Source organism: Myotis daubentonii, chromosome X, assembly GCF_963259705.1.
Source record: "Myotis daubentonii chromosome X, mMyoDau2.1, whole genome shotgun sequence".
Taxonomy (NCBI): Eukaryota; Metazoa; Chordata; class Mammalia; order Chiroptera; family Vespertilionidae; genus Myotis; species Myotis daubentonii.
The window spans coordinates 13,092,376-13,107,683 of record NC_081861.1 but is presented as its reverse complement, the minus strand read 5'-3'; the positions used below and the strand labels follow the sequence as shown (position 1 = coordinate 13,107,683).

At 39.7% G+C, this 15,308-nt stretch overlaps 1 protein-coding gene across 2 annotated transcripts; it reads left to right on the top strand.

Annotated features, from left to right (window-relative positions):
- The first annotated feature begins 5,391 nt into the window (after positions 1-5,391).
- Positions 5,392-14,285, top strand: VMA21 (vacuolar ATPase assembly factor VMA21). Of its 2 annotated transcripts, none has more exons than XM_059679773.1 (3): positions 5,392-5,672; positions 9,809-9,918; positions 10,479-14,285. In XM_059679773.1, exons 1-3 carry the CDS (start codon positions 5,563-5,565, stop codon positions 10,619-10,621), a joined length of 363 nt encoding a protein of 120 aa, XP_059535756.1. In that variant the 5' UTR covers positions 5,392-5,562; the 3' UTR covers positions 10,622-14,285. The 2 variants fall into 2 exon arrangements, with proteins under 2 accessions (XP_059535756.1, XP_059535757.1); XM_059679774.1 differs by lacking the exon at positions 5,392-5,672 and adding an exon at positions 5,738-5,919.
- Positions 14,286-15,308: the final 1,023 nt, after the last annotated feature.

Genomic DNA, 15,308 nt, shown 5'->3' with positions numbered 1-15,308 from the left:
TAATATCTCTTAAGGTGTACGTATGTGAAGAACCTTGAAGAAATAATAAAATTCATTCGAGCGACAAAAACACAGTATATAATGATGAAAAATACATTTACTTTTTAATGTATACATGTACACCGATAGTTCGACAGAAAACTTTATGACTCCGTTTGATATTATCAGTGGGACTTTTGCTGCCGAGAGAAACATAGAAATTTATTCCGCTTTCGTTAGTACCGGTGGGCAAAGCGAGAGAGAAGGTTTCTGCCGGGAGCCGGTCCATGCTTGCTGTTTCAAGGGACCTGGCATATATGGCATACTGTTCTTGGCACTATGTGTTTTAACCAAGGTCTCTGAGAAAGGTGGTTTCCCCAGGTAGGGATTTTCCCCTGAAGTTAGGGAGGGAATAAAACCCCTCAACTAAATGCCAGGCGGGTAATTAATCCCTTTAACTACGAACAATCATGCTTAAACTACATAATCTTTTCTCCCTGGAATGGAGATAAGAAACGCCCTAACCTTTGTAATAGAGATTGATAGGATTAAATCAACTGGTATAAATACAGTTGTAACAAGACAGAAAGACTCAGAGCTTAGAAGAGAATTCAGAAGACAGAACCTACACGGAGCCTGGAGACAGAAGAACTTCTCTGGAGAGAGCATGCCGGAGGATCCTGGAGAGGGACTGGCCTCGGAGCCTAGAGACAGAGCCTAGCGGGAGAACATGGCAAGGGATCCTGGACTGAACCTGACTACAGAGATTGGCAGGAGAACCTGACTGGAACCTGGACACTGAACCTGACTGGAGAGCCTGGACAGAACCTGGCTGGAGAACCTAGCGAGGGAACATGGCTACAGAACCTCGCTGGAGATCCGAAGCAGAACCTCTCTGGAGATCCGGGCTAGAGATCCTGGCTAGGCTGCTGATCAACTGAACGCTGTCTCCATGTCATTCCTTCTTCACCGACTCCGTCCACACCTTTGGGGACCCCTGGACCCGCTGGGGTTGGACCCCGGCAGGTTTCATTTTTATAGAGTGAAATTTTGAATAAGTGAGGCGGTTGTCTTTTCAAGGAAAACCCGTTGCGTCTGAGGCTGAAACCAAAACACTGGTCGGATCTAGGAAGGCAGGGAGAGTTAAGGCAGAGACATAGAAATTGCTCTTCCCCTCTCTCGTCAATCCATGTCTATGGTCTTTAAGATAACTTGTTATGTAAAATTATTTATTTATCTAAGATGCACCTACACTGAATTTATCTGAAAAATAAAAAAGTCGATATTAAGAAAAAAAATTGTAAATGGAAGATGATAAGAGAGGGTTTAGCGTGCCAGCAAAAGTTACTGGCGTGTCATGTTTGGCACGCGTGCCAGGAGTTGCCCACCCTGCCCTAGGCTGACCCTGCATCATGCTGGGCAGGGGTAGGGCCTGGTTCACTGCTCCCCAGCACCTATTTATGGTTTGCAAGAAGGTCCACGGGCCCTACTTAGTGCATTACAAGTCTTAACTCCTAGACCAGGTGGGTGAGAATAATCCTCAGTCATGGACCCCAAGCATTCCCTAACTCTATTAGCAAGTCCCCTCACTAGCTCTAAGATGCTAACTTAGCTCTCCTGCAGATGGAGCTGGGAAAAGTAGCCTGATGTAAATTTTAGGGAAATGGTTGAGAGTCAGGAGATAAGGGGCCCTGTGAGGTCTTCATCCAACTTGCAAACTTTCCTTAGCCTCAGTCTTTCTATCTGTGAAATGGTGATGGTAAATAAATTGTAGGGATTGTGAATAGTCTCTGTAAAAAGAAGAACCTGACACATGTTTTGGGGGTAATGGTGGTGACTTGAGGCAATGAAGATGAGGTAATGGATTCAAGGAAAAATTCTCTCCTTGAGTAAAACTTGCATTTCATTGCCCAGGGCGTCCTAACAAAAGAAGTTTTTGCTAAAATAACCCCCAGCCAAAACTCCTTGGTTTTTTTTTTTTTTTTTTCTAGAAATGGAACTAAGTTTGTTTGTTTTTCTCACCAGGGGGCATATTTTATCCATATTTATTTTTAGAAGAAAAAAACCCATCACACCCCTTTATAAAGAAGCCAGAGTTTCTGTCTTTCTTATTTTTTTAAGCGTGAGCTTTGTTGATTGTACAGTGAAGCTTATTTCTATTTTCCTCATGGCTTAGCTTTTAATACACAAGGTTGTGCATGCATCAGTTTCAGAAAGTACCAGTTGGTGTTTTAAGCATGGCCGTTTTCATCCTACCCCACTTCCAGCCCCAATTGGAGACTGCTGGGGGGAGGGGTGTCATGGTTTTAGGAATCAGTAAAACAAATTGGGGGTGTTGCCAAACTGACTTTGGGTGCACACTTTCCATATCATTGGGTTATGGAACTGAGATTTAAAACACTATAGTGCAGAAAACACTAGACTGAGAGTTTGGAACTCTAAATTTTCTAATCCCTTTGCTGATCCAGTGAATTTTGGAAAGTTACTTCCCATCCTTTGATTTTCGTTTTCTCAACTAAAATGAAAGGGCCAGACTGAGGCTCTTCCCATCTGAGAATCATTTTCTGATTCTCAAAGGAATAAGGGAGGCACAACTTACAGTTGCCTGACATGCCATTTCATTCCCATGGCAACGGCTCTGTTTGGGCTTCACTGCCTTTTAGTTATTTAGCAGCTGCTGCAGGTAGGAGGTTTCAGGACTTTGTTGAGGGGCCAAAGTGCTGGCTAGTTTCTTTCTTTCTTTTACAGCTTCTTAGTTTATCTTAAATGTTTGATTTCCACCTCATTGAGCTCATAGTGAGTGTGGGTAGAGTGTAGAAGTCTGGAAGAAAAAAAGAGGTATGAGAGTTTTAGTTTATTTAAATAAAACAATTAGTATATAAATTAGATTAGCTAGGCATTTTGTCCCACGTCAAATCTCATTTATGACTGGTTCTAATGTGAAAATGTAAAAGTGCTGACCAGGGAGGCAGATGAGCTAGGCCCCACTAGGTAAATGTATGGCTTCTGAAAAATTCTTTCTTTTTCCAGGACACAGTTTCCTAAATTGTGTCCAATTCCTATGTTGGACTCCTAACCCCAGTACTTCAGAATGTGACCTTATTTAGATTTAACTATTAAAATGAGGGCATGCTGGAGTAGGGTAGGCTCCCGATCCAATATGACTGGTGTCTTATAAAATGAAGAAATTTGGACACAGATACAGACACAGGGAGAATGCCCTGGAATGATAAATGCAGAGATCAGGGGGATGCTTCTACAAATCAGGGTTCACCAAACATTGCAAATAAACCACTAGAAGCTAGGTGAAAGGCACTGAATAGATTTTCCCTCACCATCCTCAGAAGGAACCAACTCTGCCAACCCCTTGATTTTGGACTTGTAGCCTCCAGAATTGTGTGACAATACATTTCTGTTGCTTAAGCCACTCATTTTATGGTAATTCGTTAAGGCAGACCTAGCAAGCTAAAACAACTACATCAGTGGTTTCCAATCTTTTTTCTACAAATAACCCTTTTGCTCTTTGCCCCCTTGTGCATCCAATTCATTAATTTAACAAATATATATCAGGCCTTTATTCTAAGCATTGGAGATACACAAAGCAAAGACCCCTCCTCTTGTGTTCATTCTGTTTTAAAATATTTAATCAGCCAAGTATACAATAGTTTATTTTGGTTTAGTAAAAACATGTGTATTTTCTCATGCAGTAACCAGGATTACCTCATCAATGTGATGTAATTAGTGCCAGACATCAAAGAAAGATGATGTTTTAAGTAGCTGTTGATTCCTTATAACAAATAAATACATACAATAAATAAATTTGTTGGTTTTTTTAAAAAATATTGAAAATTGTTTTCAGAACTCCCATTACTATATCTATGGAACCTAGGGGTTCAAGGAACTCATTACTGGGTGATTAGCTAGAGCAGGGGCCAGAAAACTTTTCCTGTCAAGAGCCAGATAGTGAACATTTTAGGCTTTGCGGATGGTAAGAGTCTCTGTTACAACTACTCAACGCTGTCGCTGTAGACAGTGATGGCAAACCTTTTGAGCTGGGCGTGTCAGCATTTTGAAAAACCCTAACTTAACTCTGGTGCCGTGTCACATAAATTTTTTGATATTTGCAACCATAGTAAAACAAAGATTTATATATTTTTAAAAATATATTTTATTGATTTTTTACAGAGAGGAAGGGAGAGAGATAGTTAGAAACATCGATGAGAGAGAAACATTGATCAGCCGCCTCCTGCACATCTCCTACTGGGGATGTGCCCGCAACCCAGGTACATGCCCTTGACCAGAATCGAACCTGGGACCTTTCAGTCCGCAGGCCGACGCTCTATCCACTGAGCCAAACCGGTTTTGGCAAGATTTATATTTTTGATATTTATTTTATATATTTAAATGCCATTTAACAAAGAAACATCAACCAAAAAAATGAGTTCGCGTGTCACCTCTGACACGTGTGTCATAGGTTCGCCATCACTGCAGTGTAGTGGTATGAAAGCAGCCATAGACAATACAAATGAATGAGCATGCTAAGTGTCAATAAAATTTTATTTATGGACAGTGAAATTTGAATTTCATCTAATTTTGACATGTGGCAATATATTATTTTTCTTTTCATTAAAAATAATTTAAAATGGAAAAAACATTCTTAATTCATGGGTTGCAGAAAAACAGGTGGTAGGCAGGCTGGCTGTACATATTTGGCCAACTGACCAGAGATTTGCAAACCCCAGAGCTAGAGTCTAATTCTGCCCTAGTTCTGGTATTAGCTGGTTCTTATCTCCCTACGGGTCTGCATGAGGCCCAGAGAGGGATTATTAAGTTTGAACTCAAAGACCGGCTTCCTGCTGCACAGTCCATGGTCCTTAACAAAGCTCTAAGCTGCTGGTTTAGTCATTATTTCAAATGTGGTGTTTGTGTCCATGTGGTGCAGAAAATAGATATGTGGTCAGAGGCCCTTTCCAGGAGTTGACCATGTAAGGGCTGTCCTCTTATTAGCAGCCAGTGGCAACCTAAGTTTGTCAAGCCTGACCCCAGGCTTACTCACCCGTTTCGTTTATACATTCTCGGGTTGCGCAGGCCCGCCCTCCGGGGAGGCCCATCTGTCCCTTACTATTTGAGTCCCTGTTGTCTCATTGGCGGCTTTCGAAGCAGCTGCAAAATATGTTTTTAACTTTAAGTGGAATTTGGGGTCATCGGCGTGGAGCCTGGAACAGTTACTCTCAGCAAGGGCTCTTTCAGCTCCGACATTCTATAGCTTTACGGGCTCTGGTGAGTGTTAACTAACTCCTCCCAGCTTCCCAAGGCTGGACTTTCACTGCGGGTAATAATTAATGAGGCATTTGCTCAAGGGCTGGGGAATAATGTGCACTGCTTTTTTTCTGTTGTTGTCATCGGAATCTGCTTGGTTGCCTAGCACCGCACTGGTCTGCCTGGTCGTCCCTCCTCTCAGCTCAGCTGCTCCTGTCGCTTCGCAACCGCAGCTTTACGACAGGGGCTCGGACCGGACCCGGACGGGAGGTGTTCGCTGGCGCTCAGGGGGCTGCGGCAAAAGCGCCGCTAGCCCACAGAACCATGCTGCGAGGCAAGTCCCGGCTCAACGTGGAATGGCTAGGCTATTCGCCCGGGTTGCTTCTCGACCAAGGGGCGCCCCCACCGGGGCGCACGCCGCGGAACCCCGGCCGGTAAGTCACGTGAACGCCAGAGCCCGCCGAAACTCGCGTCACCACAGCGCGCCGCGCATGCGCGCAGCGTCCCGCCACCCTGCGCTTGCCGGCACTTCCGTCGCGGCTTACCTCTACCGCTCGCGGTTTGAACCAATTGAGAGTGGCTGCTGAGCCCAGTCCGCTTGCGAGGACCTGCTGCGGGTGGCAACGCCATGGAGCGCATTGATAAAGCGGCGCTGAACGCGCTGCAGCTGCCCGACGTCAGGTAGTCGAGAGCGGGGCTCCGGCCGGGCAGGGGGGCCCCCCCGACCGCGAGCCGGGCCGGCGCGGCCCGGAGCTGGGCAGAGGGAAGGCCGGAGCCGAACGGGCCGGCCTGTGGTGGGTGTGAGGTCTGGACCCTCGGGGCCCGGTTGTAGGGTGGGGGAGCGGGGAAGGAGGTTGGGGCCAGCAGCGTTTGCACGCCTCGTCCCGGCCCTTCGCTCGGGAACAAGGGAACCGGGGTCATGGGACGATATAGGCCGGCGGGCGTACAGCTCTTCCTTCTGTCTTAGCACTTCCTCTCACTGTCGTCTATATTGCAATCTCTTTCCCCACTACAGGGTGCCCCCTGAGGACAGGACCCCGGCCTTCTTCATCTCCGTGTCCCCTACAGGGCCTGCAACGGGGCTTAATAAGTGCTGCATAAATGGATGGAAGGGAGTAAGGGCTGTCCCTGGTGTGAGACTGCTTCTGGTAGGGAGTCAGTAGGATGGGGGGATGGTGGCTGAACAGAAGAAGTTTAAGGGAGCAAGTGGTTCTGGCCAACTAGCCCAGCCAGCAATACCTCTGTACCTCGGTAGGCAATAGGTTGGGAAGGGATTTAGCTACCATTCAGTGCTGACCTACAGTGTGCCAAGCTCAACATAGGTGCTTTATTACAAACATCATCAGAATTAAGAAAGTACTTGGTTTTCCTGATTTTAAGGAAGATGAAGTTGACTCAGGGTAAGTGACTTGCCCAATATCACAGTTAGGCCACACGGTTAAGTGTAGAAGCTGGCATTCGACCTAGCTCACTGTGACGTTAAATTTCATTATTTTTGGAGCTTGTGCACTTTTTCCCCCCTCTCACAATGTCAATATAGCGTTGGTTAGGTTTTCTTTTTTTATTACTGTTTATTAGTAAGGGTATGAACAGATATTTTCATTAAGTACACTTAAAATATACTCTAGCCCTTCTAGACTGGTTTTCGTATTTCCTAATGGAATTTGCAGTGAAATCTATTAGTAGAAGTCTTGCTTGCCACAAAAGGGGACGTTGTAAGCTCTGTTATCTGCTTAGTGTTTGCTGCAGAAGTTTGTATGAAGGGGGTAAACTCTTAAGTGGTTTTAAAAGTGGGGCACAATAAGGTTCACCCCGAATTATTTCTTTTGTGTGAGACCAACTTTAATTCTGGACTTACACCTTGTTCCTTTCTAACAAGTCAGTAACACCCAAAGACACACAGGAGAAATCAGTTGAATGCCATCAGTTGCTTTGTTTTAGAATAAATCATTGGTTGTACCCAAGCTGGCTTGTGCTAGCAGAACCACCAGCTGCAGTGGGCTGTGGCTGGAAGCCAGGGAGAAAATGTCCTCTAAGCACTAGAGGAAGTTTGCTACTTTCCAAAATTTTGTATGCCTAACTTTATACTTAGTCCCATATTTGTGAGGTGGCAACCCAGAATAAGAGTCAAATTTTGGGAGCTTAAGGTAAAGAGAAATGAGTTGACAATAAACTACAAATTTTTAAGATATGTTTTATGTGGAATTTGTGGGGCTAGAAATTAGCATGCAGAAAGTAAAAGATGGGTGGTAGAATTAGAAGTGATTTTGTTTGCTTTAAAACATTTTTATGGTATTATATCTTCTTTTCAATAATAACCTTTTCTCAAAGCCAGGCCAGATAATAGATATTTAAGGGAAGTAATCTAAAGAACAGGAGAACCAGTTAATCAGCCCTTTCTCTAGATTCTTAAGCTTTGTTTCTTTATCTTTATCAGGTTAAATAATCTGAACTTTACATCCCTACAACCCATACTTTAACACACTATAGAAACACCCTGAAAGTCAAGTTTTTTTGGAGGTTCTACGAAAAGAGGCCAAATGTTGACTGTGTTTTCATAGAACTACTGCAGACACTCATACTCTTCATGAAGATTACACAGTAAATTCCTCTAAAAATTTACTACTAGGAAACAGTTTAAGGAAGCTCATGCATTTTAGATGAGAATTGTATAGTGATCACCAAAGTGTTAAATACTAAATTAAATGTTTAAAGATGATCTATTAAAGTAAGGAAAGAAAATATTAGAACTTCTACATAAATCTTAATATCTTTTTAGTATCCATTTTGCATCTGTTTTATATTTTAAAGACTGTTAATAATATGTGTATAAACAATTTATTTAAAACATCAAAATGCCTATATGGGGTATGCGCTCATAACTTTTATTTAATGATGGATTGCACAGTCAAAAAGTTTGTAATAAACTTGTGATGTTCCCTTTCTTTTGGGGCTGTCAGAAACCTTCCTGTTAATTGTATATTCAGTTTTAAGAACGCCTTTGCCTGGGTTTTCTAGTTATACAGAGAGATGTGCAGGACTATATAGGAAGCAAACTGTCATATGAGGTATGAACAAAGTGTGATTGGATCCCAGAGCAATGACTCCAGGGTGTAATCAGGAAAGGTGCTTGGAGGGGAGACTATTTTGGGGGACCTTGAAGGCTGGACTGTCTCTTTCCTAAAGGTACACATAAAAATGAGCCTCTAGCTGAGGATTACTAGAAAGAGAATTAAATTTAGGTATTGACTATGAGCAAAAAGTTAGAAGTGTGTTAAGTACTCTGAGGATGGTTAGATTTAAGGAGAAAAAAAGACCTTAATTAAACTAATGATTAAAGCTATAGGGTTGAACTTTTCTAATTAATCAGGTGGTGTGTATGTGTTCAGGGTTGCTAGAAGCTTACTGCAGCTCACTTTCAATAGTTTTGCTCGTTTGTAATGCATAGGACAAATGCCGACATTAAAAGGTCAGTAAAACAGCATCAGGGCTTGGCAAACTTTTTTTGTAAAGGGCCAGATAGTTAATATTTTAGGGTTTTGAAGGCCTTATGGTCTACCACTCAGTTCTGCCTTTGCAGCTCCAAAGCAGTCTTAGATGATACATAAACAAATGGGTGTATCCGTGTCCAAATTAAGCTTTATTTACAGAGATAAGTGGTGGAACCTCAGGCCTTATTTTGCAGACCCCTGACATACACAATACACTGTAATTTGCCTTGTTCATTTGTCACATGAAAATTTTGTGAATAATAGTAAAAGTTCTTTTTTTAAGGTCTCCATATATTGATGTACATCATTTGTGAAATCATTTTCCTATTACTGGACATTTCTATGTTATTCAGTTTTGTTTGTGCTCTATTAATCTTTAAATATATATATATATATATATATATATATATATATATATATATATATATATATATATATATATATATAATTTTAAAACTTGGTTACATTCTTCAGAGTAGTTTTATTGTATTCTGGAACAAAACTTTTTCCATTAGAATATTTCCTTGGTTTTAAAATAATCTGTGGACAAATAGAATTCAGTAATGAGAAAGTGTTTTGACATTCAAACTTTTAATGCATCCATGTTATGTGAAGACCATCTAAACTGTATTATAGTTATTTAATTACAAAGAAATTTTGAGTGAATTTCCTCAGTTGCATCCAGATTGTTCTAGACTGCTTTTTCTTTGGAGATTCTCATACCTTGTTTGTACTAGCCATTAGTTGTTTTCTGTGTATGTTCTCCCTTGCTACCTCCAAAATTCTGTAATTACAGTGTACATTTGCATAGCACTTTGGAGATTACAAACTACTTTCACACTTTGATACTTCCTCTTACACTGTATATGAATGACAGTCTCTTGGAGATGGGCCTGCAGCTGGGGCTCTAAGATCTTTGTTTTGAGTCCCTGACTGCTCCTCTTCCTCTGGCCACTGCTTCCAAGGCAGGAGCAGGGTTTCCAGAGTCTTCTCTGTGAGTATTTATAGTGTTTATAGACACAAGAAGGGTTGGAAGTGGCTGTGCAGGTTCTGATTTCGCTTTGTTTACTTTATTCCAGAAATGAGAGTTCACTAGCATCTACCCTGAAGACTCTGCTGTTCTTCACAGCTTTAATGATCACTGTACCTATTGGGTTATATTTCACCACTAAATCTTATGTTTTTGAAGGTAATTATATTTTTATAGACATATTACTATAATTAATGTTCTGTGCTTTATGACCGGGTGTTCTTACGTTTGCTTCTTTTCATCTGTTTTGCTTTTCAAATATAATGTTGCTCTGAATGAGTCCTACTTCATGAAATGAATATTTTCATCACTCATAGTTGTTTCAGCTTGACATCATAATCATTTATGGTTTTCTATGAAATAGCTTGCAGATTCTTTTAATATCCCTTTGAGAGTAAAAGTTGGCTGACATGGGAGGAGGGATTTTGGGGGAATGTACCTTTGGTGGCAGACATTGGAAGGAAGAGGAAATAAAGTCCCCTTTTTTGTGTCAGAGCCCTTAGATGAAGTGATAATTACAGTTCTCATTCAAAATACTTTTTTGTGTATAAGAAGGTATTTAAATCTTTAAATGAATACTTGTTTTATCACCACCCAAAGTGTTACTTTTTAATTCCCTGATTAATTAAATACTAGTATAACTAATAAAATTAGTATGCTTTGTTTTTTTGTACTGTGATAAATTTTGGAATAAAATGAAAACTTTTATCTCTTGATAGGTGCCTTTGGGATGTCCAATAGGGATAGCTATTTTTATGCTGCTATTGTTGCCGTGGTTGCTGTCCACGTGGTGCTGGCCCTCTTTGTCTATGTGGCCTGGAATGAAGGTTCACGACAGTGGCGTGAAGGCAAACAGGATTAAAGTGAACATCACCTTTTAGATAGTGTTAAATTGTTTTAAAAATGGCAAATGCATCCAGGATACTAATTATTTCAATAATGGTGAAAGAGCATGTTCAAATCCATCTTAAGGAGTCACATTTGACTAGTGTAAATTTTGATCTTTCTGATACAGTGGTTTGCATCATCTATTTTAACTATAAGCCTCTCATTTGCAAATGAAAATTTGGAAAAATTAAATTGGTGGCAAATAATTATGTTTAATTACACATTATTCTGGGAAGAATTTGATTATTTTACAACAAAAATGTTTTATAGCATTTTTTCTTGTAGTTGGTTTTGAATGTTACTTTTCTGGATATATTAATAAGGTACACAGTGAAGCAAATCTATACTTTATATTTTGTTGAAGTACTTTCCCTAACTATCATGAAAGTACCAGGTCATTGGATTTTGCGTTGTAAATTCCTATGGAAAATTGCTTAAATTGTTAATGCTGGAATTACTCTGAATGTCACTGAGAAATTTCAAAGAAAGTGTAATCCCTAGTCAATAGGAACCTTTCGTTACATTATTTCATGGGAAACTAGGCTGAATTCCACCCATTTTATACGAACTGGTTTATTAAAGGATCTCGAGAGCAAAGCAGAGCTAGCTGCCTCCTTGCAGGCCAGCCTGTGCTTTCAGACCAACTCTTTAATAAGCTGTTTTGCTCTTGTTCAACAATGAAGTTTTGCTTTAATTACCAGGTTTGTGTAAATTGCCTTTAAATTTGTTTTTCCTACTGTTTTTTAATACTGTATATGATAGGAATTTACATTTAAATGTTTATTTTTGCATACTTAGGGAATGTGAACAATTCTGAAAATAGATTGTTTTTATCACCCAGGAGGTATTCTTGGGATTTCTAGTCTAATCTTTTCAATAAGAGTCAATATATCCCAGATATATATATATAATTAGATAATTCTTGAGTCCCTTTCTGATAGAAAAAGACCTGTGTTTTTATTTTAGTATCTTTAGTGTGTGGTTCTTTCTAGCCACTTGGTACTACTTGTATGCAATCTGAAAACAAACCCAGAAAATGCATATAAAAACAGGAAGAAAATTTAAGTACCCTGTAATTTTGCCACCTGGAGATAACCACTACTTTGGTTTACATCTTGTATGCATTTTTTAATGCTAGTTCAATACTCACTAAAAGTTTAGATTAAGTTCAAATTCCGCCAACTTTTCCTGACAGCTATTTGCATTTTTTTAATGAGTGATTAATGGCCATTTTCTAAAAAACAAATAAAACAAAAAACAACTACATTGTACCTTTATTCTTTCAGGTAGGTGTCTCAAGTAGGTATATCACTGTTCAAATTTCCTGTTATTGTTAATTTCTAATCAGTGGCTCTTGCTGTGTTTGCCATTACCAATTTGTTTGTTCACCCCTATTTCTAATGCAGAATTGTATTCTTGCTTAGAGTTAAATATTGTCTGTAGTTTAAATGTCTTCTATAAGCAGTTATTCTACATGTAAAGTGCTTTCTTAAAAAAAAGACTACAGTTTTAGTATAAAATTGAACAATTTTAATATAAAATTGTAGAATGCCCCTGTTTGAGTCTGGGGTATTATGTGGTAGATTTCTAGATGGTCCCCACTTTTAGATGCCATGTTGCACTTAGACTTGTTTGTCCGCTTAATTTCTTTTTCTATAATGCCAATGTTTTTCTTGTACTTTTGGGATATTATGCTGTTTGTAAAATATTAATGTCCAATGTTGGATTATTTTGTTTTATTTCAGACATTTGCTGAGTAGATAATTATGTGGGTATTTTTCTGCAAGTATTTAAACCAGGGATTCAAGCAGTTGTAATTTCCTCTTGGAAAAAGTACCAACTGTTTGAAATTTAGAATTTCATGCTAGTGTTAATATTTAGGATTATTATAGTATAGACTTCTTTTCAAACCAGTTTTAATTTTTTCCTGGGGTTTCAACTGTTATCTCGTTAGTGTGCTGCTCTTGAAATAACATGGTATTTGACATATAGATTTATTATTCACTGGTTTTCTGTTGCACAGTGTACATACTTCAGGATGTATAAAAAGGAAAGCTACAATTGAGCCCTTATTAATGTTTTAAGATAGGAATATGTTCACTATTGTTTGAAAACTAATTATAAGAATAACCTCAATTAGGAAGTGTAACTTGAATGTCAGTACAAGCTACTGATTTAACCCCATTTACTGTAACACATTACCTTTCTCACCTCGCCTCCATTTTGCCTACCCCCCCCCCCCCCCGCCAGAATATAATCTCGTTTCCTCATTGTGCTAAAAACTGAAAAGTCTGCTGTAGAATGCATCTTATGTCAAGTGGATATCATTTTACATGGAGCAGCAAAGTTCAGTTTTAAGTTGTTACTGAGGAAATTTAAACCTTTCATTAAAAAAAACCCATCTGTGTTTCCTGGGAATCCAACTGAAATGCATTGTAATAATTGGACTGTTTTAACCATAAAAATCTCATCAGCTTTGCCAAAAGAGACAACTGATTGACTTGTTTGATGTTTATTTTCCGTTTTCACATGAATGTATGTATATATCTAGAGTACCCAAGGAGACCAGTAAAAAATAGTTAAATAAGGAGTGCCCAAGGAACAATGGAAGCTGAAGGTACATGAAACACAGGATTGAAATCTTGTTTCAACCATATCTAGTGTGTATTTCTTATCTCCAGACCAGTTCATGTTTATTGCTTCATGCTCCAGTGAAGTTGTAGAGTGTTGTTAGGCCCCTTTTATAAATGATTCAGCTATGGTGCCAACTTTGTCACTTTTCTTAGGTCAGCAGTGGATTTCTCTGCCATCAAGCACTCTGCATCCTCCACCAGAGAAGTATAACTTTATTAATTCAGACTCAACTCATATTTAAGATAAATTTTACAAGAGCTGGACTGAAAAAGCATATTAATAACTTGACAATATTTTTCTTTTCTTTTTTTCAAGGGGAAAGGGTCACCTGAGAAAATAACTTATTTTCAGGGACTTGGGGAACCTAATGATAAATATTACTTGTAACCTATGAATAGCTTAAACCCTTATATATTTATTAAAATAGTCTGGAATTCCTAAAGTTACCATCATTCCTGGCCACACTTTTCTTGCCAGTTTTGTTGCTTTGTGTACTTAAAAGTAATATCTGCCTTCCTTTTAATATGTTGTACAAGTCATATTTGTCAGTTACACAGACTAGTCTTCCTTTTTCTCAGGTTTAGTGTAATCTCACTGAACAGTAATAATAGCAATAGCTAACAACATCTGCACAGCACCTTACAGTTTGCAAAGAACGTTCACATATTCTTGTTTGAGTTTTGCATAGTGAACCTTTTACCTGGTGTCTCTAGACATCAATGCTTAAAAGTGTTAGAATCTTTAAATCATTAGAGTCATTGAATATGCTGTAGTCTTGAATAGTGCCCTGACCAGGGGCAGGCTTTAGATGTGCTAACGTTGAAAGCTGTGTGCAATTATCAAAATGCGGGGCTTGAGTTCTTTAGCCACTTGAATCAGATTTGCTTCAGTTATATAATGCTTTTTTACACGGTATCTGGATGGATTTTGTATTCATTATGTTCTAGCCTGTAATTTGTATAAATTTGCCATCTGTTGTCATTAAAAAGGTGTTTGTAATGCCACTTTGATGTGTCCTGATTCAATTAATAGCAACTTTATTAAACTCGTTTTCATAACATTTGTTTGCCTCTCTGTTTATACCATACTAGAGGCCCAGTGCACGAAATTTGTACACTGGTGGGGTCCTTAGTGGCTGCCGGCTGGCTGGGTACTTCCCCCAGCCTGTCCCGCCCCCTGGTCGAACTCCCGGTTGAGGGGACAATTTGCATACTATGCCTTTATTATATAGGATAGAATATGAACAGAGTCAAGGGCATGCTTTTATGTCGTAAATGTAGATCAGAGTGTTCAAACTGGTGGGGATCTCTGGGAGGTACTTAGGAAGGGCTGGTAGACTCCATCTGCAATGGGCCCATCAGAATGTGTGTAGCGATGGGAAAAGGAAGCAGCTCCTTGCCCCATGGCTTTTTGAAAAATTTATTTAGGGGTGAGTGGGTTTCAAATACCTCTAACACTCCATGTACCTGTCCACTTCTTGCCATCTTCACTGCTACCTTCTGGGTCTAGATGAGCTTCATTCCTCGCCTGGTGCCTCTGACTGCTCTTTGCTGCTCATGCTCCTGTAGTCATTTCACCACAAAGCAGCTTGAAGATGCCTTTACAAATAGTAGGTCATAATTAACAAAATAGAAACCCTCATACACAACAGCCTGACAGCTGACAGAGGGAAGAGGGCTGAGGGGCTGGGTGAAAAAGGTGAAGGGATTAAGCAAAAAACAACTCGGACATAGTGGTATGATGATTACCTGAGGAAAAGGGGAGGGGTTTGGGAAGGTAGAAGAAGGTAAAGGGGATAAATGGTGATGGAATGAGATGATGGGTGGTGAACACAATAAAATATACAGATAATGTATTATAGAATTGTGCACCTGAAACCTATATAATTTTATTAAGCAATGTCACTCCAATGAATTCTCTAAAAAATTAGATCAGGAATGCCATACCTCTGCTCAAAATCCTCCAAATAGCTGCCAGTCTTACTCAGAATAAGATCCAGACTTCATACACAGCCTGCAAGTGGGGCC

What these genes read in the sequence shown, in the direction of transcription:
- VMA21 (XM_059679773.1), top strand. Translation starts at nt 5,563, where the DNA reads ATGCTGCGAGGCAAGTCCCGGCTCAACGTGGAATGGCTAGGCTATTCG. An exon ending in ACGCCGCGGAACCCCGGCCG is followed by an intron (nt 5,673 to 9,808) that starts GTAAGTCACGTG and finishes ACTTTATTCCAG; the next exon opens with AAATGAGAGTTCACTAGCAT. An exon ending in TAAATCTTATGTTTTTGAAG is followed by an intron (nt 9,919 to 10,478) that starts GTAATTATATTT and finishes ATCTCTTGATAG; the next exon opens with GTGCCTTTGGGATGTCCAAT.